The following is a 22,139-nucleotide window of genomic DNA, read 5'->3' as shown; positions in this document are numbered from 1 at the left end:
AGGTCAGGTATCCACACTCTAGTTTACAGGTGTGGTTTGCAGTCACATCCTTCTGGTAAATGAGCTACTAGAAGAAGAGTACCTTCACTTTAGTAATAGTTATATTAAGTCATATTTAAGCAGTTGTGTGTGTTTTCCTTCATAGTAACATTTATACTGTAATAAACGTAAGGGCACATATTGTGTCTATTGTTTTTCTTTATTACTTCTGCCAGGATACTGTAGTTGTACATTCAATAATACTGCAGCTAAAATGTCTGATTTGAACATCTGCCAGTGCTGTAGTCAGGGTCCTGTGAGTGCGCTCCACACCTTGGCTGCACCCCCAGCCCACCAGCCCCCTCCTCGTCCCGTCACACTGACCTCCCGCTCCGTTCAGCTGGACTGGGACGAGCCCCTGGCGCCTAATGGCGTTATTGAGAGGTGAGGAGACGAAATTAGAGGGATTATCAGTATTATCATTGTTATTAGTTTCATTATTATTATTGTTATTGTCAATATTATAACTATAATTATCTTCATCACCCACCCACCCATTCTCTCTCTCTCTCTCTGTTTCCAGCTGTGAGCTACATCTCAGATCACCGTGTCCGCAGCCCCCCCAGCCGGTCCCCCTCCCATGCACTGAAGCACCAGTTGAAATCTGTTACTTTGGCAAAAGGCGAAGCTACAATGTAACAGGTAAGTTAATTTTAATGTCAAGTACAAAAATAAACAAGATGGCAGCGTTTGTATCTGGGATATTTTGGGCTGAGAAGACACATCGTCCATCTTTATTTACTGTCTACTGATGACACCAAGATGTCCTGACACACTTAACAGTAAAAAATATTAGCGTATGTTCCAAAGCTGCACTGAAATGTCACTGTCATAAAAGACGGGATGACATAAGTAAAAAGAACAATGACCAGAATAACACAATAAAAGGTTTACACACAGTAAAGTCAGGATTCACAGTAGTGAGTGACTCCTTAATAATAGAGAGCACAGGATGTACTAAATCCAACAGGGCGTCTATGAAGACAAATGTAACCAAGCTTTCTAAAGAGGAATAACAGTAGAACTGTAGCCTTCATCAAAGTAGGATCAAAGCTTATTCCACCATGTAACATGTACTTGGTTGTTTTCATGTGTTTATATGTTCTTTATGAATAAACACATGTAAACTGTGCAGGTCTGCAGCCGTATTCCACCTATGAGCTGAGAGCTGCCTGCTTCAACAACATGGGCAGCACCGCCTCCAACTGGACGACTGTCACCACGCTCAGTGAAGGTAACAGACTCATGAAATCCCCCAGCCCTCACAGGTCACCAGTCATGACCGACATGAAATCACATCCAAAGTTTCTCTTAACCTCCTCCCCCCCTTCCTCCCTATCTCTCTCCCTCCCTCCCTCCAGCCCCCCAGTACGTGTCTCCGTTCTCTGTGGACAGTAACCTGACAGTCATTTGGCTCGACTGGGCGGGGTCCTTCTCTCTCAACGGATACCTGAAGGAGTACAGTGTGACTGAGAGCCGGCTGAGGGTCTATACCGGCTTCTACAGCTATCTCCATGTTCCACGCACATCACAGAAAAGTGAGAGCACACACACGACAAATACACACAAATGTACACACATCATGGACATGTTCTCCACCTCAAAAGACGGATAATACAGTTAGAGAAATACACAGGCTGTATGTGCTGCTGCTGTCAACTAAAGCAACTGTAACAAGTAAACACATAAACATGAAATATACTCCACATATAAACACAGATATAACTACACTGTGACCCAGAAGCATCCAACTTTACTTAATATGATTGATTAACTCCTTCCAGTCCTTAAGCATTAGCACGGTTACCATTAAAGGATGAAATATTGTTTGAATTAATTAGCTTTGCCAGACCAGTACATAGGTCATGTAACAGTTATGGCCAATAAGCTTCTAATATCATGAACCTATATCGTAAATCACATTTGAGAGTGTTTTTAAGTTGAGTCACAAATTTCGTCCCTCAATAATATAAGAATTCATTCGATCGGCTTTCATATTGATCATTGAGATTCATCGTTTTGGGAGTTACATCACTGATGATAATATTATAATAAACTTCATTTATATAGCATTTTTCAAAATACAGTTATATGTTAGATTGAGCTGCAGCTGAGAATACTTATATGTCTCTCTCTCTCCTGTTTTCCATCAGATGTTTTCCTTTTGTGTTTATTTGCACCTTCACAGAGGACTGAAAGCTGTCGAGTCGTCGACTCCTAACAATGTTCTATCTTTATTTTAACCTAAATTCTTAATCCTTTTACTTAATTTTTCTCTCTCTCGCTCTTTTCTTCTCAGCTCTGTCGTTTCAGGTGACGTGTACCACAAACAGCGGCAGTGCCAGCACTCCCACCATCAGATACAGCCCTGCCACAGGCCTCGGTACGCCACACGCACACACACACACACACACACACACACACACACACACACACACACACACACACTGCTAGAGTCAATCCCAAGTAAAGAATCAAACCTTACTCTATATTTTCTATTAAAAAAATGCTAAATGTTCAGAAATTCGTTTAACTCGTGTTTTATTTCCACCTCTCTCTCTCTCTCTCTCTCTCTCTCTCTCTCTCTCTCTCTATATATATATATATATATCTCCCTCTCCCTCTCCCTCTCTCCCCCTCTCCTCCTCTCCCCTCTCCTCTCCCCTGCAGGTCCTCCTGAGCCTGAAGAAAGTGGTGAAGAGAGCGTCAGCATGTCAGCCAGCCCTTTTTACTCCGAGCTGTGGTTCATCCTGCTTTTATCACTGCTGGGTCTGTTCCTGTTGGCAATACTGCTGGGCCTAGTGCTGCAAAGGTATTGTAATGTAGTGTGTGGCATGTTAAAGGGTTATGGCACGAATAGAATAGAATGGAATTTCTTGTCAAATACTCTGCAGGTGTTCATATTAAGCTGCACTAATAAAACTGTAATTTATGCAACTCATTCCATGTAACAACTCTGACAAGTTAGTTTGAATAAGTTAGTTTGAACAAGAACAAAAGGCTGATTTTCGTTGATCTTATTTTCTCCCCTCCAGAGCCCTGAGGAAGAATCCATCAGCCAGAGAGCGCCCTCCGCTGGTCATGCTTCAGAAGACCAGGAAGTCTGGGGGAGAGACGTACATGGTGAGAGGAGCAAAGAAAGAGAGAGTGATGAGATGGTTAAAGGGGGAGACAGCAGAGACAGTAGGTTGTCAGGGTTACAGAGGATGAAAGTTTAGGCTCCAGGAGAGGGAAGATGAACTAGAAGAATAAATGACACTGTTTCACTAGTATTTCATTTGATTTCAGTAAGTTTCTCAATCAAACGTTTTCTTTTCCTGCAGATAGTACACATTTAAAATATCCTTTTTGTCATTCCTAGTTCCACCAGAGGGGGCTGAAACAACAACTGTTACTGTATAGCTGTTTGAAGAATTAATTTACACATATATTGGTTTCTTGTTGTTTTTATGCTGATTCTGTTTGATCAAAATATTAGTTTTGACCTAAATTTTTAGATGATTAGTGAGGGGCTGCAAATCAGTCTCAGCCAAAGGCCACATTACATCTGGTCCCTGACCAAAACAAAACAATAGAAGAGAACAAAGAGAAGCATGAGTGAGCATCACCTTATAATTCATGTCATACTGTAAGTACAGACATCATTGTATTTTGTCTCTCAAATAATCCATTACCAGTAACTAACATTAACTGCTGCTCAAACAATACTACCTGCATATTTTATGTATTTTTTCCTTTTCATGGCTCGATTTGTTTTTCCCCATATTATATTTTTTGGGATTCCTTCAATTTTTTCGCTTTTTTGCTCTTTTTCATTCTCTGTAAATCTTCCTTGATCTATTTTTCTTCTTTATATCTTTCCTTTATCTCTCCTTCAAAATATACCACTCTCTCTCTCTCTCTCTCTCTCTCTCTTGTTCTCACACTCTCTTGTTCTGTCTCTTTTGCTCTCTCTCTCTCTCTCTCTCTTTCTCACACTCTCTTGTTCTGTCTCTTTTTCTCTCTCTCTCTCTCTCTCTGTCTCTCTCTCTCTCTCACACTCTCTTGTTCTGTCTCTGTTGTGCTCTCTCACTCTGTCTCTCTCTGTCTCTCTCTCTCTCTCTCTGTCTCTCAGAGGCCCTGTACTGAGTTGTGCTCTAAACATCAGCCCGGCTCTGTGCTCCTCCCCGATCGCCCCACAGTAAGATTATTTCCTGCTATTTTATTGTCCGAACCCTAAACGTTTATTTTATTGTCCCCCTGCAGTTTGACACTGTAGCAGACTGTGTTGAGATCAGCAACGTTATGCTTAAAAGCTACACTGTGTACACTGAGGTATGAGATTGTGAGTTCGTCCGGGTGCTTCCCTCCGCATGTCTCACTTGTTTGTGTACATGCATGCTTTTGTGTGTGTGTGTGTGTGTGTGTGTGTGTGTGTGTGTGTGTGTGTGTGTGTGTGTGTGTGTGTGTGTGTGTGTGTGTGTGTGTGTGTGTGTGTGTGTATTTCTCACACTGATAAAGGGTTAGAATGAACCAGACAAGTCACATGGTTTCTTTTTACATTAGTGAGAACAGGAAGATGTATGAGAATTAATCTTAGATATTATGAAATTAATGATTCAAATACAGTGGTTGGTTTTTTTCCCATATATTTTTGTTTATTCATGAACAATAATAAGAAAATTTAAAAAAGAAGAGGATTGACTCCCTCTCCTGTATCGTCTAAAGGTCCACTCCTTGTTGAGTAGTGCCCCCTGTTGATTGTTAATGTCATGACAATGGCACCTAATACAAATTTAAAATCAAATGTAATAATATGAAGTGTTATATTTTATTTAGATTTGAGATGTTTTCCTGTTTAGGTAAAATAATCAAGAGTCTGTGCTGTGTGTTACCTAAATGTATTTGAGCTTTGAATCTGGTTTTGTTATTTGTTTGAAGAAATAGAATAATGTGTTGGTTGGAATCGCAAGGTTTTGCATGTTTTATCTCATAAACCAGATTATATTCACCTCACACAACTGCTCACCACATTTAATTTGTTGTTGTGTTAACAACAGTAATAAATCTGTCCCTCAGGGCCTGACAGACACAAAGATCATCGGCAGCAGCTCACGGTTCAGCCCCATGTCTGTCTTGCGGGTCCCCAGCCAAACAGACCTCAGTCAAGCCTACTCCCAGCATTCCCTGCACCGCAGCGTCAGCCAGCTGATTGACATGAAGTCACTGATGATAGAGGAGGAGGGAAACTGGGACAACACACTGGGACTTGACTCTGGGCTGGTGAGGAAGGAAATATGTTTACATTTTATGTTGAAATTATCATTACAGTAGAGTAGCTCCATGTCACAAGCAGCAGTGTCACTCCAAAGGGACTCTTTTACTATCAATAATGTTAAAAATATGTGTGGGTAGAAACCAGTAATAGATCATATGAAAATATACCCATACGAAGAAAAAAAGAAATATTCAAAACATGTAATATCCTCAATACAGGTGACATATTAGTATAAAAGAGAAAATCGGACATATAATAGTAAATCAGGGAAAGAGTAGAGAGAGTATAGAATATATATTTTAAATACAGCATGAATAACAGAATCTAAAAGAGCAAATTTTCATTGCAGATCAGATTTTTAAGAAGCAGAGCATTTCTAATTCACAGAGAATCCAATAAATGTACATTTTCTTTCCACAAGATTTAACTCCAGGATATTTTATAGAAAAGTTACCTCGAGATGTTTTATACAAAGGTAGATGAAGCATTTAATTTCCAGACACACTTCCATAAAACCCCCAAAAAAGAAACACAAGTGAGAGTAAGGTCTGATCAAAATACTATATTTCAACATTTAATCAGTTAGCCTCATCACGCTGTATTATGTTATTCTGTTCATGTTTAACACAAGCTGATTTAGTCTGGCCCCAGAGGGACAAAGCATCTGAAGTGAACTACACCGTGCATTCAAAGAATATGTACAATCAAAATATCTACAGTGGAAAATGCTCTCTGTCTCCTTTTCACTGACTCCAGTCCTGTGACTGACTATTTCCTTTCAGTACGGGGAGGAGGATGAGTTCGTGGACGCCATCAAGGCCTTAAGTTTTGTGAAAAAGGAACACACCATGTTCACTGACACTCATCTGTAAGACACCATCCTTCATCTATCCAGGTATCACAGCCACAATCCAGAACTGGTTTCAAACCCAGACAGTAAAACAATCATTCATGTGAGGCAGTGTTAGCGGAGGACGGGCAGGAGCTCTAACAGGACCTGGAAGTGTGAAAATTATTAAGACATTTACAAGGAATAAATTAGGATCATTTTTTAGTTTCTGTTTTACTGCAGAATTCATCTTAAACCATAATGAAACAGCTAATTTTAACCAACTGTGTGTGTGTGTGTGTGTGTGTGTGTGTGTGGATTATATTCCTAAAAGTGTTATATCTGAAACTGCTCAGTTTGATAACCAGAGCATTCTTTAAATGAATGACAGCTCTTTAACTGAATGATCAGGGTGTTAATATGATTCACTATCTCTGCTTGCCAACTGTTAGTGGTTTTGTTATTTAAAAAATGTAGAAAGATCAGATGCATTGTTGAGAATCAAACCAGATTGTAGAAATGACTTCATGTCACAGATTTCAGTCGCCTCTCGCCTCTTGTGCTTCAGCCAGCTGTTGTGCCTAGAAAGCTTCAACATGATGTGCAGCAGTCGTCCTTTAGATGTAACGAAACAAATGGCCTTGGTGACATAAAGAAAAATGCCAACTAATGTTTTTTTTTAACGTTTGAAATGTGGCTGGGAATCACAGATGTGCCGTCTGATTGTTGTGATTATGTGACCTGACTTTAAAGCCCATTCTGAGATTTTAAGTGATCAGTTGTGGACGTACAGTTTACATTGAATTTTAGAAAGTAGTGGACATAATGAAGTCAAGCTTTGTAGTGAAGCTAAATGTCTAGAATCTAGAGTTGTTTGTGTGTCGCCTGCAGCCTTTTTTTTTTTTCAAGAAAACACTTGTTAATATCTTGATTCCGCAGGTTGGGTCTCAACATTGTAGATTATTTATCAGGGCAGGATGATGAGTTTCTGTCTAATGTTGATGGGTTTGCATGTTTTCTGTACAAAATTCAAGCTGATTGTTATAGAACCTTTTCTTTTTTTACACTGGCAGTATTATTTATTTAATGTCTTATTTATAGACGGTTCATTGATCAATGTTCTTGTTTTTCTGGGAAATGATAAATAATGACCAATGTTCAAGAAAATGCTGTTTTCTGCGTCATTTTTCTGCTGCTGTCACCTCTCCTATACCTTTCTAGAACAACGTGCACATTTATTTTCCACATTTTCAATTTTACGGTATGAAATTGAGGCCAGTGTCCTATTACAGTTTAACAGAAGAGCCACAGACAACTTGAAGATGTGTAATATTGTTTTTTACTCCATTGTGAACAGAGACATTAATATTTAAAAAGCAGCATGTCAAAATAAAAGACACAAAACACATCATGTCCATGTTCAAGCCATGAATAATAAAATTAGTTCATTAGGGACAAGAAGGCATCAAAATGATAAAGGACCAAAACTCCACGAGTGATACATGAACATTTTTTCCGTGACGAGTAATATTGTGCTATTGTGGTTTAAATATTAATTTCAGTTGTAGAAAAACAATGATGGAAGCTATGTTTTACACAAACAGGTGAACGATTTGCATTAGTGTGTGTGTGTAGGAGTGACGAACAGACGAGCATAAGAAATTTAAAGCAACACAATGTAACTTTTACTGGGCAACAGCGCCCTCTGCAGCCACATGTAAAGATAGATTCTGTTCTGTTGACGGGAGCTCTGACTGCGTAGTCCCTCTCACTGAGCTGAAACACAACTGCATGCTGGATATTACCCATGATCCCCGGCTTCCTGAACCAGAAGAGCTGCCGCTGTAACAAATACACCAAACTCTGTCTAGAATTCTTCATATTTTAAAAGTTTGGTTGGTTTCTAATGAGTCTTTTTAACTGATCTATAGTTCGGCATTACGTTTGAACAATTCAGATGAACAGAGATCACACTCGCTCACCAAAGTTACATAAAGTAAGAACAGAGGAGTGGGAATTAATGCACCTTTCTTCAAATTCAAAGTCGGTGCATCATCGAACTCATCTGCTGCAATTTAAGGTGAAAAAGTTGCATTGTGTTGCTGTAACTAACAGATTACACTTGTTATAACACATTATTACAAACAGTAGGAATACAGAGTTGAATGCTACACAAAGCTCATGTGTTGAGTTTGTAAAACACATATGTGCCATCAGCTGCACAGCTACTTCCAGTTAGCACAATCCCACACCAGCACCAACACACAGAGGGGCCCGCGTCTGCGTCGAAACTCTGCAGCTGTAGTTTAGTTTTGCTCCTGCGTCCCTCGAGGGGGCGTCAAGGCAAGTTTGAAATTAAAAAACTGGCAGTAACAACCCTGCCTCCGCTCAAGGACGCCAGTCTGACAAGGGCACTTCTAAAACATTCACAGCCACATTCACAGCTATTGTCAGCCACCGAGAGAGGGAGAGGCTGTGAAAAGAGCTTGTGGAGTGATTGTAAGGGACAGTATGGCCCTGAGCTACACACACTAACACACACACACACACAGGGTTTTATTAAACTCATAAATCACAATGACGACAGACGGCGTCTCAGAGAGGAGACTGTCTGAATGAGAAGGTTAGTGAAATGAAAGCGCTGGGGAAACACGCACACACACACACCTATGTGACACGCTAACAAAACAAAGATTGTGCACTTTGGCAAGTGATCCCCACAAACCAGGTGCTAACAACTCAGCAATGACTGGCAGCACCTCATACCTCATTCAACCTGTTTGTCTTATTACTGCGTCCAGATTTAAAGGTGAAACTGCAGGTTCAACATAAACAGCTGTAACTTTTTTTTAAATTATTAATATTTAGCATTGATAAGTTTGTTTGAATTAATTGTCAAGTCATCAGACACACGGTTTTCAAAGGTTGACATATCTCAGATCGCAAATATGTTTTTTAATTTATGTTTTCTATTAATATTCATCTGTGGTTGATAACATTGACCTGGAAAACTGGAGTAAAGTTAATTATCACAGAACAATTGGTCTTGTTGTTCTACACGATGTATTAAAACATGCATGATAATTATTATTTAAAAAAAGAAAAGAAAAAGTAAACCATTCCAGTCTACACATTGTAAAATAAAACATTAGAATCAGTGTTGTAGGCAATAAAAAGGCAATGAACCAACAAAACATTATAACATAATGCAGCATTTCTAACACACACACACACACACACAGTGATGTCCAGATCCAGATATGTAAGCTCACATTAAGCTGGCTGTAATGTGATATCATGTAATGTAAACACAGCCAGAGAGGAAACGAGGGACGACCGAGGACACGAGATGTTTTCAGAGGACACTCAGTTATGTGCTGAAACACACTTTTAACTTTATATTTTATATAAAATAAACAATAGAAAGTTACTTTAATATTAGTCTAAATAGTGCAAGTGCAAACGCAGTAAGGTCCAATAGCAGGGTAATATCAATATAGGCATCATACATGGATATGATTATTCACAATATATATATATGACAAACAACAGTGTATCAACACACATCAATGCATCCATGTTAGGACTTTGTCTTGAATATGTTTGTCTACTTTCTGCACAGTTATATCAAAATGCACGTGTTTGTACAGGCATTGACGATGACGTCTGTTTATGTTTTATACTGAAATGAGACACAATGAATGAGGTTAAATAGCTGCTCGATTTGGCAAATTATAATTAACATTTCAGGAGGTTTTTTCTAATTATATCTATCTTTTTTTATCGTCGTGTATTTTTTACAGCATGTTGTCCACACAGTTCTAACAAAGTACCAAAAATCAGGAGCTGGTCTGGGTTTCGGTAACTTAATCCACACAAACAGGAAGTGGAAGTCTTATGTTGGATCCAACATGTTGGAACAGGAAAGAAACAGCTTCACCGCCAAATAAAGGTTGCTGTCATTTTAATTTGTACTATCCAGTCCTTCAAGCCTACTACTATATTACTATATAACCAAGGTGCTTTACTTGTGTCTCTTACATACACACTGTTTTACCTTTCCAAGAACAAGCTGGAGATTAAAGTTCCCCAGAGGAAAAGAGGAGGAGCTTCCAGTTAGAGCGTCCTCCAGGATTGTTTCCAATAGATACCTAATGCCTCTTAATTCAAATGATCACCAACCTGATTTGACCTGGTATAAATCTATCATTTGTGGCTCCACTAGGAGCTCCATCATCACAAGCCTTTGGTCAGAATCCTTTTCAACCAATAACTGTCACACAAATAAGGCACTGCAACAGTCGTCCAAAACAAGACACATTAAAGATTTTTAAAACAGGGAGTAAAGTGATGTAGTGTAGGTCCTTGTAGTGAGTGTAGTTATATTGTGATACTGTAAAAAAATATATAAATAATAATAAGTGTAATCTTGTGCAGGCACCACTATAAGAACTATGAGCAGAGGTGTAAAGCATGCACCAAATGATTTTTCTCTGTTAAGATATATAAGAAAAGGGTCACATAAAAACCATAAAGCATTGAAAACAGATTTTGTTCCAATTTAAAAAGTACCTAAAGGTGATCACTGTCAGTGTTAGTGCTACTCTGGCATCTTCAATGGAAAAATCAGTTTATGAGGTTTCAGTTGTGTGCCACCAATTTGTTTTCCAGTTTACAAATATTGTATTAAATGCCTCAGATTGTTGGACTGTACTGTAAATGTCACATTTTGCAGAGTGTGATGCTCGTCGCTACAACAATAAGCAGTTTGCCAGTTAATAATAAACAAGTTAAACAACCAGCTGCAGTGAAAAGCAGGTTTGAGGATTCATTGTTTTTCAGGTCATCATCCATGAGTCTCACTATTTGGCGATCCTCGTGACTTCATGTCTGTTTTAGCTGTCGTGCATCATAACTCCACTGTTGCATAGTTGTCACTGAGCTGTCGAATATCAAACCTAAAGAGGTTTTACTGCGTGATGGAGCCACAAGCTGACTTCACTGCTCGCTGTCTGTTCACTTCTACTGTCACTGCTCTGTCAACAATAACTGTTGTGTATTTTTGGGACATATCGATTCAAGTAGCTGCCAGGATTCTGGCGAGGGTACGACAAATTGCACATGTAGTCAGAGATGATGAACTTTTCAGCAACTTGCTGGTTGCAGCTTCTCCAATGTGAGGATGTGCATCTTTTTCGTGTTTTATATCATTGTGTACTGGATAGTTTAATAATAAGATCTGATATTTTGTAGACGAACAAATAAATTCAAAAAGAACACGACAGATTTCTCGAGAATGAAAAATAATTGTTATTTTAAGATCTCAAGAAATGTTTCATGTGACTTCTGTTTGAATCTGGATGCTTTGTGTTTAAATTGTTAAGGTCAGTCATTCGTACCAGAGTATGAATGCCAACACTTTACAAATCTGATAAAAGAACAAGGGGTGTATCTTTCTTGCTTCTATTGTGTAGCTGTTTAATGATCTCACAAGCTACACTCTCCTCAGATAGAATCAAAAAACCCTGTTCTGTGACTAGTACTGTGCCGTACTATCTTTTTTCATTTTAATGAACCTTGATGACTTAATGGATTTAGTCTTATCTGTGGCCTGACACCTGATCGTGCGTCAAACCAAAAAGGCCGCTACACACTCTTCACGATACCAGAACACAGAGACTGTTACCTCCTTCTGTAGTGACTGTATGTTTGTACAGCTGTCACATGAACAACAACTATCTATCCCAGATGTTCTCCCGAACTGAGCTGGCACACTTCTATCAGACTCTTGTCTCAAAGCTCTGACCCCATCACTGATCTTTTGAGATTAAAGCCCACACCAAAAACAAACAGAATCATTTCACCAGAGTGATCAAACAGAAAATATAGTCCCGCTCCGGGTGAGATGTCCCGCTTCAAGTGCAGGTGTAATGTTAACATAAAAAGATTTTCAGCCTTGGGATCAAACATAGTGAAAAACCTGTCATTACGTGTGGGCTCCCAAAACAAACAAATCATTTACCCATTTACACCTCGAACCCTGCTTCATATCCAGTCTGACGCAGTAAGTTCAACAGGACGCCTGCATGAAATGATTCCACTGACTAGGATCAGAATAATTGGAGGTGGGCCTGTTGCGCTGTCACAGGCTGCTGTCCTGATTGGACAGCTCAGGGGCCAGCTTCCTGTGTCGCGGTGAGGTGGAGGAGGCCAGTTTGGTCGGGGAGGGGGAGGCATTTGCAGATGAGTCGCTGCCGCCACCATCAGACCCGGAGGGGAGGGAGGAGAGGTGAGGAACTGGAGGAGCCCTCTTCCTCCCTAGAAAGCCTCCTTCTAGTACTCCCCTTTTCCTCACACCTCCCTCTGACTTTGCCCCATCTCCTCCGAAGCCCACGCCCTCTCCCTCCTCCGTTGGGTGCACCTTTTTTCTGACGTCTCCCCCTGGAATCGGGCTGTCCGGAGGTTGGCGTGAAGTTTCTTGAGCACCTTCTGCCCTCACCCCAGAAACAGCCCCAGCAATCAAAGCTGCAACGTTCGTGCTAGAGCTGGCACAGGTGGTTCGACAAGCCCAGAACTCAAACGTTGAGGCTCTCCTCTCACTGTCCTCAGGCCCAAAGTCACAGAGTGAGCGGCGGGCGTCAGTGACAGGGCTGGGGCCCTGGGCTGACGTCTGACCTGTGCCCTCCAGGACACCCCGATTCAGGCTGAAGTTCTGGAAGTCTCTATGGAAGGAGAAGTAGATGCAGGTCAGTTACTGGTGGAAAGAACAGCTCAGCATTTTGTTAATTAAGTGTTAATTAAGTGTTAATGCATGCAGTGTATTCAGACTGTTAGCACACAAGAGGATGCACAGTAAGACAGGATTTTACTAACATTGTTAATGGGTTGGTTCATGTATCTAAATAATATATATATTTATTTTATAAAACGTTTAATCCATAGTGGTCATAGTGGTTTGAGGATTTGAGGAGTTGCTTGATAATTCTGCTGCAACCCAAATGAAAAGTTGAATAGAATTTAGTGTGTGGAGCTCACAGTGCTGTAAAATGGCATTAAAAAATTTAACAGCAATGTGCTCTTCCAGAGAAAGTGTGCCTGTTGCTCTGGATAAACCACAAAATATGTTTTTACAGTGAGATCTTAAAACGTCTTTAGCATACAGTAAACACATTATTATTATGATGTGTTACTGAAGCATTGCTCCTGGTTTCTGTTCTGTCTTTCGTTGCATAATTTGCAATAAAATGAAAAAATAAAACCTTTTGAAATAAGAGTATGTGGAGAGTCAAACAAATATTATTTCACCGGTAGCTGTGGAAGGACTCTGTTCGTCGAGCACGGGCCAGCAGGGGGCTCTCTCTGTAGGGCCGCACAGCTGCATAAGTAGCCTGACTCTCAGGAATGGGCTCCTGTGCCTGTAATTGCAAACTGAAAGAAAAAGAAAGTAAGACGGTCAGTAATAGTACTTGTTTATCTTGTGAATGGATAGGATGCTGTTCAGGTTTTTCATTGTGATTATGAACCATGTATTTGTAAATGCAGAATTAGGACGGGTTGTAGGAAGCTATTGTTTCCTTTAGTGTGTATTTGTCTTTAATGTGGTGTGCGTGAACTTTCCAACCTGGAGCAGGACTCTCGCAGGCGTGTGTGGTGCAGCACAGACGGGGCAGGGCTAATATTTGGTGTGGCACAGCGGGAGGTGCTCAGGTCGCACTGGTCCAACAGCTGCAGCAGCTCCTCCTCTGTAGGCCCACCTGCCTCTGTCAGGAGGACAGGAGCAGCTTCACACACAGCATCTCATCAAAAGAAATGCATTTTATACTGGAAAGTGTGGTCTTGAGTGAGCAAAGAAAGAAAGAAAGAAAGAAAGAAAGAAAGAAAGGACACACAGACAGACAGACAGACACACAGAGACACACAGAGACAAACACACACACACACACACACACACACACACACACACACACACACACACAGACACACAATCTCCCCATTCTTTCTCTCAGTCTCTACTTCCTCACCCTCTTTCTTCCTCTCCTCTCCTTTGTTAGCCGTGTCCATCGCAGTGGTCAGGTCCCACATTTGGATGCTGCCGTTGCCGTGGCCAGTGAACAGATAGCGCCGAGGTCGGGACCCCATCCGACTGGAACCTTCGCACTCCCGCACCATGAAGCAAGAGATGGTGGTCCCATCCACTGACTGCACTTCACAGATCCTGAGAAACAGAAGAACCTCAGCCAAGCAGCACAGGTCAAACAAAAGGGCCGACAGCCTGAATAAAGATGAAAACAGGAGGTTTAGGAGCGGAAGCATCATGCAAACCCTCCTTCCACCCAGTGTGGCTGTAAAAGACAAAAGGTCAAAGGAGCAGAGATAGAATCAAGAGGGATAGATGACATTAAACCTTTTTCCAGTAGATGAGAGCCTCACAAACAGTTTGTGGGTGATCGGGATGACCTTCTGAATAAAAACCTGCTGATCGTCTCGTTCTCCAAATGGACCTGAGAGCAGAAACACACCAACTAATTTTTTCAACTTCTTACAGCAAGCATTCAAATAAACCACTACAGAATAGTGTCAGAAAACACAAGAGCACAATCTTCAGAAACTGTACAAGTAGGCAACTGGACTTGCACGTTTCACCTTTCATCCAAGAGGCTTCATCAGTTCAGAACAAGCAAGTCCGGTTGCCTACGTACACTTGTACAACTTGTGAAGATACCGTGACCTGGATCACTGAGAATCTTCACAGATACAAGAACACAAATGACGAGAGCCCATGAAGCATCAAACAGTTTGACAAAAGTCCATAACCCCTAAAATATTCCATAATATGTTTCATCTTTATATCTCCCCTTTCCTATTCATTTCGATTTCCATATTTAAATTCCCTAAATCCTCCCGTCTTATCTCTCTCACCGATATCATTCCCAGAGCAGTAGCTCCCGTGGCTCTCCGTCTCCTCCAGGGACAGGATTTTGAAGGAGGCCAGAGGGGTGGAGCCTGGCTGGGTGGAGATCATGCCTCTGAAACGTGTCACCGTCCACGTCCGAACGTGATTGTTGTCCGCGCACACTGACACAGAAAAACACAAACAACCACACAAGATTTCAGTCACGGGTAAACTATACACACAGATACGACACCACAATGCACGAGAGGTGATTAGATTAGTGTCAGTCTGCATTTAAGCTTCTATTACCTATCAACCATCAGCAGGGACCTGTTCCACCTTCCTCACCTGACACCAGATGTTTCTCAGACAGCATGATCTTCGTCACGGGGCTCCTGTGCACAGTGAACGTCTGAAAGAGCTGGGGGCCTGAGCCCACTGTCTCCGGGTGCTGCACGATCACTCTCACTGCACCGCTGCTCGTCCCATAGGCGATCTCTATCCAGTTCCCACTCACACCTGACAGCAGACAGAAAAACACGTCAGGTCAGTGACTTATGTTACATCCAAAAATGTCTGTTCTGTCTGGAGCCCAGGACATGAAACTGATCTGAATCAATATGATAAGGAGAAAGAAGGGCAACGATTTCTGGCGTTAATTTTATTTTTTCAGTGAGAAAAACAAGAACCTGGAGAAAGACTTACTGGTTTTAGGTGTGAGGTAGACAGACAGCGCGGTGATGGCATCGTTTGATGGGTCGTGATAGAGCTCAGTCACCAGAAGATCATTATCCTTCATCCTCAGTGGAAACTTTTGCATGTCTGAAAAAAAAGAGGAAGGTCATGAAAGAGCCTCATTTGTTGCACGTTTTCTTGAACGAGGGATTTACAGATATGACTTCACTAACATCCAATAAGCTGAGTGACAGACAGAAGATAGCGGACACTGTGTGCACGTGTGTGTGTTTGTGAACCTGTGTGTACCTATGTAGTAGATGGACCCATTGTTGCAGCCCAGGAGTAAAAAGGATCCTGCTGTGTCACAGCTGGTGATGGGAACCACATCTTGAACCTAATACACAAAACAAATGATAAGTGATACACAGTCTGTGATCAAATACTCAACTAATCATCCTTATATTATGTACTGTACACTTTCACATTTTACACACACACACACACACACACACACACACACACACACACACACACACACACACACACACACACACACACACCCCCCATACCCCTCCCTTCCTCCACCTATCTATGTCTCATCCAAACACACACGTGCACATATGTCTTCTTACCTGCCAGTGTTGTGTGACAGCATTCCACACCCCCACCTTCCCTGTGTGGCTCGTAGCCACCAGCTGGTTCCCAATGAAAAAGAGATCATCAACCGGTACACTGAGACTGAACACACCTGAGAAAGTGAAGAGAGAGTTTTAGAGCCAAAGGCGGATTGAAGGTTGAGTCACATTGAGACTGTGTCATTACGTAAAACTTCTCAGTCTGGACCATACTTTTGATCTAAATTGTAAACGTACCTATCTCATTACCACTGCCTCCATCTTGGATGCTCCAGAGGATGATGTTGCTTTCAGAGGCGGCGGCCACCATCTTGTCCTTGTCTCCATGCGGGCCACCCACCACCTTGGCATTAAGCGCGATGCGTTCAATGGTCCGGTCGAGGTAGGGGGAAGAAAACACCTGCTGCCATCCTGAGGATTCCTTTATCCTGCAATGAGATCACACATAAATATTTTGCACTGATTTCATTTTACTAGATTTCCCATAATACAGTGCTTTGTAACTTCAAAGTTGAGGACAGCAGCTTTGACCAAGTTGGATGTGGGTCGGATTAAACAACCACCGGTGGTGCAGGTATGCACTGATAGAGACTTGCAGGTTTTATTCTGTATTCCACACATTTATCTTGATTCAAATGCACTTTGCCTGTATAAATCTTTAACTCTGTCTTCTCCCCTCATGTCTGCTTTTATTACCAAATAATTAATATTTAAATTAACACAATCCGTAACCATGCTGTAAAAAGATCAGATATTTGTTCTTTATCACGAAACCATTAAAAACACTTTGTTCTCACCTTGTTTGCTTGCTTTAATGAAAACGTCACTAATCTGACTAAACATGAACTGAGCCTAAGATGAGAGCTAGTGCACAGGTACAGATGAAGTACATTAATAATTAATGAGAAATTTGAGATACGACAGATAATGACGCCACCTTCCAATCTTAAATAATTGAATGCCTCACTTTAACGAACTACAGATCGAATGAGAAACTTATTAACGCACTGTGTTGTGACAGTGTTGTTACCTGTAGCAGATGACATAGTGTGCGTAAGCTGCTACGATCCAGTTGTGGTGACCTGCTACAATCAACACCTTCCTGGGGTCAACAATGGGACCTACACACACACACACAAAAACACACAAGCAGACAAAATGCACATTGATACACTTCTTTAATAGTTTGATAACTGCATTATGTTTCCACATTATATTTCATTATTGAATGTGATTATCTGAATAACTGAAAAAAAAAACTAATAATATCTAGAGTTTACTATATCTAGTTTACTGCAGCTCATTACAGCCTCTGAGGTCATCGTCAACAGAGAACCGGCCGATGTGAAACTAGGCTACATCAGAGCGATGTGTCAGGTCCCATTAGCTGAACCATTAATGCACATTTAAGGCAAAACACACACAGATGTGAAAAAGCATAAACTACTTGTATCTATACTCTCTCACTATTACATACATACAGATGTTGCACACATGTAAACATGAAAACAAACCCAGGTCTTATTGGTGTGCACACACACACACACACACACACACACACACACACACACACACACACACACACACACACACACACACACACACACACACACACACACACACACACACACACACACACACACACACGATGTAGGTCTATATTCCTATGAACATTTTATGATTTTCTAATTGTAAGATTAAAAACATGTAATAAAATGGATTTCTAGCAGCTACACACACATATCTATTCCACAGATTATCATTATTAACTATCTTTTCACTTCATAAAGTTGATCCGGGCCACTCACCCAGTTTGTGGTTGTCATCTGCTCCAGGTGAAGCAGGGAGGGAAGGGTGAGGAGGGGGACCGACACGGGTGAAGCCCTCTGCTCCACTCGGGCCCGGCCGCTCTTCAGAGGAGGAAGCCGACGCTGCTGAAGCAGCACTCGATTTACGGGCCGGGATGGCTTGCAGGGAAAGATTTGCTGAGATTAATTGTTTTATTATATACTTGGAATAAGGTCATTTCTGTCCTGAAACGTTTCTGTGAAACATCAGTCGAACATTCACTCTATTTTACACCATTTTTTCTGATGCTCAGTTTCATATGATTACCTGGGGGTGGCAGGTAACCATGGAAGAGAACACTACCACATGATGAGCGGTCCAGTTCCTCACACAGCAACAGGCGCCGCACTGCAAACACACACACACACACACACACACACACACACACACACACACACACACACACACACACACACACACACACACACAGCAGTTTTAAGATTAAATTGCAACAGATTACTCCAAAACATTGTTGATCATTTCATTTATTGCTATATAAAATGTTCCTTCTGATCTATGAGATTTAAACATCAAACCCTTCTTCTCTAATTTGTGTTTATGTATTGCACTGTAAAGTATGTCCCACTGTTCTTGTCATGACGTTAAGTATGTGACCACTATCACTGATCAGGTGATCATTACTAGAATTACCCTAATATACAGACAATGTAGGGAAGTAATAAACTGTGAAAGAGGAAGTAAAACATTAGACAACACGGAATTGACAGTATTAATATTTAGACCTTGGTCTAGTTGTAGCTGAAGTTAAAATACATTTAACAAAACAAGAAAACATTTCACCTTAACGACAAAATGTGTTACAAGAGTGTACTGTATGCAAAACATATATTTTCACAATATTTCTAAGCATCAGTGCTTGTGCCAAGAACACAGCCGCTCTCTGAATGTACCCCATAAAACTGTTTGCGGTCAGTGACGTACCTAAAGGAGTTATCCCATAAAACTCTGCTTCATGTCTCAGGACGCTGATGTTGACACCCCTACAGACAGAAAGAAAACAGCATATGTATTACATGAGACCCTGCTCACAACTCAATATATATAAGTATTCCTAATATGAACATTCAGGAATATTTTCTGAATGTTGTCATGGCTCCTTACCGCAGGTCCAATTCTTTGGTTCGGAGAAAATTCAAAATTGGTGCAAAAGCTGTGGGGTCTCTGTCAATAAATATCTGGAAGTGAGGAATAAATATATTATGATGCAAATGCAGGGTTTCATTAACCATAAATAAAAAAAAAATGGTGAGGATTCAAAAACTTCCCCAGTTACTTGTGTGTATGTTGCTTAGTGGTCTTCCAACACTGACAAAAGTGTAAGAGCACATTGTATTATCTTATTTGATTGTGTAAAAACATGTATAACACTTTACAACAACAGAAATAGAGCATGTAAATAGTGCTACAATTATTAGGTGACTAATTATTTCACATAAATGAATATCACCATGGGCTGTTTTACTACTTCCTGACATTTTAGTGTTTTAGTGACAGTACAAATCAGTGCATCATCCAAAACTTTGAAGATTAAAGAAATTCAATAATGATTTATTGACAGTATTTGTTCAACATGGCCACAAATGGTCTGATTTTAGTTCCTGAGCACAAACAGACAACCTTAAGGCAATGTGTCATATTTCAGTGAGTTGAATCATTACACCATCATCATCATGTTCTATCTGCTGGAAGCTTATAGAGAATTTTTAGATGTTGATGTCGACATGACCTGCGGACGCTGTCCTAGTTTTGGAATAAGAAGCGACAAAGGCTTTACTCACAGCTCCCGTTTCATCCCGAAGAGTGGATATCCTTCCACTCAGCAAACTGAAAACACACGCACACACACACACACACACACACACACACACACACACACACACACACACACACACACACACACACACACACACACACACACACACACACACACACACACACACACACACACACACACACACACACACACAGTCCTCCAGTTAAACCAAGCACTTCTCCATTTCCACTTTGACTGACCAGCAGTGTTACCACTACCTGCAGTAACAGTAACAAAAACTCAACAGTATAACCTCAGCACAGTGGTGATGGTAAAAAAACGTCTGTGCTGATATTTTATTGAACATCTAATATTAAAAGGTTTTTTAAAAGAATTGACTTTACATTGGCTGCACACTGGAGACAGCTGGGGGAGACAGACTGACAGACTGACAGGTGCTCTGGCAGACAGTCTGAGAGCATTAAGCATTACTTCAGTCAGCTGTTGTAAAACTGTGAGCTCACTCCAGTGTTTGAGCTTGTTATGACCATGGTGTCAGCACAGCCTCAACTGGCTGTCTCACTGTGTTCCCCAGTAGCGCTGGAATCACAGCGAAATAACTCAGGGGAAGGATTTTTCTAAAAGGCATGCAAACAGATGAAGATTCTTAAAACATGGAATACATGTTTGCAGTGAATCCTGTGTAAATACAAGATTTAAGTCTCACTTAAATACCTAAATAAACAACATTTATTAATGATCTGTGTTCTATAGACTATAATTGTAATGCATTGACATTTTCCATCAGCAGTATGCTGGATATGAATCAAGAAAGACACTAATAAAGATAATAACATTTTCTATAATAACACATTATTTCTTTTTCTCTTTGATTGATGGTTGCTTGACATTTAAACTGTTTTGAATACTTTCATAATTTTGTCTTACGAACTTTGTTGTGAAAAGTGCAATAGAAATAAAAAAGTGTATTATTATGATTGTTCAAATCATTATTGTTATTATAATTCTGATTTGCAATATGTTTGTGTTATACAACTTAATGTGGTTATGCAAACATATTCAGCTTCATGTTTGTTACACAAACCCAAACACTGCTAAGACTATTTTTTAAATGTCTTATCTGATAGATTTGAATATTCCACAGAGCAGCCTGCACGTGACTTCTCACTAGTTGACCATGACACTTGCACAAACAGCCCAGAGCTCTGCTTTGGTTTAAAGATCCAACAACATCCAACCAACCTGGAGAAGAAGGAATCTGGGATCCACATCAGGGTCTGTCTGGAGGTGCTGAACCTGTAAATACATCATAGTACATGTATTACAAACACAGTGACAGGAGGCGTGAACAGTCACCACACTGACTGATGCAGAGTTAAAGTGCTGAGGAGAAGCATCAGTCTACAAACACACTGTACACTGTGTACAGTTTTAGAACAGAGACCACAGTGGATGTGTGCGTGAGACACAGAAAGAGCACATGAATAATAAAAAGGAATAGCCACGATCATCCATGTCTGCTTGGCCGTCACGCATGTACGTGGCCAGAGATCACGTCACCCACATGATGACCAGCATCGGCGGACGAAGCTTACCTCGTCCCGCCGACGTTTAGCTGGATGATCTCCCCCATCCCGGGCGGCAAATTGTTGCCGTTCGTGGCCATGGCGGAATCGAACCTGCTGGGGTGGTCGGAGGGAAAGTGGCCGCTCCGTTACACTCGTCGCAGCTAGCTTTGCTAACGCTCAGCTGATGTCCCGACTCTCCCTCAGCCTCACGACCTCTCCCTCGTCCCACCTTCCATAAAAGACCCCTCACACACGACCTGTGAGGACGGCGTCTGTGTCGCTGACCCTCCGCATGGTGGGCGAGGAGAGACGGAGCTTTTTAACCAGAGGATGGACACACAGCGACTCCTTTATCCGCCACTGAGCCTGTTACCATCGCTGCTGCGCATGTAAATCATCGTGAATAATATCTTGCGCAGAATTTTAGCAACGTGAAAACAGCTGTACAGACGTTTGCAGCCGAGGCGAGAGCGTTCACCCCTCACAGCTTCCGCTTCGGCTTTAATCGTTAATTAGACAGCTAAGTTAAACTCTTCTTTTTTAAATGAATAAATGTGTTGACTCGATTGTTCACTGCTAATGTATGTGATATATAAA

General features: G+C 41.0%; 2 protein-coding genes across 3 annotated transcripts in view; one reads left to right on the top strand and one right to left on the bottom strand.

The window, feature by feature from the left end:
* ush2a (Usher syndrome 2A (autosomal recessive, mild)) overlaps positions 1-7,292 on the top strand; it is a 198,354-nt gene extending 191,062 nt beyond the window's left edge. Inside the window, exons 84-93 of the mRNA XM_047341236.1 lie at positions 278-423; positions 563-681; positions 1,175-1,273; positions 1,401-1,577; positions 2,339-2,422; positions 2,710-2,851; positions 3,075-3,162; positions 4,285-4,353; positions 5,098-5,301; positions 6,079-7,292. Of these exons, the coding sequence (XP_047197192.1) occupies positions 278-423; positions 563-681; positions 1,175-1,273; positions 1,401-1,577; positions 2,339-2,422; positions 2,710-2,851; positions 3,075-3,162; positions 4,285-4,353; positions 5,098-5,301; positions 6,079-6,168 (1,218 nt within the window). The 3' untranslated portion in view covers positions 6,169-7,292. The remainder of the gene's footprint in view (positions 1-277; positions 424-562; positions 682-1,174; positions 1,274-1,400; positions 1,578-2,338; positions 2,423-2,709; positions 2,852-3,074; positions 3,163-4,284; positions 4,354-5,097; positions 5,302-6,078) is intronic.
* A 154-nt stretch (positions 7,293-7,446) lies between these two features.
* kctd3 (potassium channel tetramerization domain containing 3) lies at positions 7,447-22,014 on the bottom strand. 2 transcript variants are annotated; one of them, XM_035158612.2, is made up of 19 exons: positions 21,570-22,014; positions 21,217-21,270; positions 19,979-20,024; positions 19,302-19,375; positions 19,122-19,180; positions 18,447-18,527; positions 18,140-18,298; positions 17,362-17,452; positions 16,569-16,759; positions 16,329-16,444; positions 16,003-16,090; positions 15,724-15,840; positions 15,367-15,537; positions 15,045-15,200; positions 14,530-14,626; positions 14,147-14,340; positions 13,747-13,885; positions 13,431-13,553; positions 7,447-12,847 (listed from the first exon to the last, which is right to left on the bottom strand). In XM_035158612.2, exons 1-19 carry the CDS (start codon positions 21,638-21,640, stop codon positions 12,268-12,270), a joined length of 2,607 nt encoding a protein of 868 aa, XP_035014503.1. In that variant the 5' UTR covers positions 21,641-22,014; the 3' UTR covers positions 7,447-12,267. The 2 variants fall into 2 exon arrangements, with proteins under 2 accessions (XP_035014503.1, XP_035014510.1); XM_035158619.2 differs by lacking the exon at positions 21,570-22,014 and having other exon boundaries at positions 19,302-19,505.
* Positions 22,015-22,139: the final 125 nt, after the last annotated feature.

This window comes from Hippoglossus stenolepis, chromosome 1 (assembly GCF_022539355.2).
Source record: "Hippoglossus stenolepis isolate QCI-W04-F060 chromosome 1, HSTE1.2, whole genome shotgun sequence".
NCBI lineage: Eukaryota > Metazoa > Chordata > Actinopteri > Pleuronectiformes > Pleuronectidae > Hippoglossus > Hippoglossus stenolepis.
Note: the sequence above shows the minus strand (reverse complement) of the source record. Positions and strands in the feature narration are given on the sequence as shown.

What these genes read in the sequence shown, in the direction of transcription:
- kctd3 (XM_035158612.2), bottom strand. Translation starts at nt 21,640, where the DNA reads ATGGCCACGAACGGCAACAATTTGCCGCCCGGGATGGGGGAGATCATC. An exon ending in CTACCTCACACCTAAAACCA is followed by an intron (nt 15,538 to 15,723) that starts GTAAGTCTTTCT and finishes GTCTGCTGTCAG; the next exon opens with GTGTGAGTGGGAACTGGATA. An exon ending in CTGCGAGAGTCCTGCTCCAG is followed by an intron (nt 13,554 to 13,746) that starts GTTGGAAAGTTC and finishes TTTTTCTTTCAG; the next exon opens with TTTGCAATTACAGGCACAGG.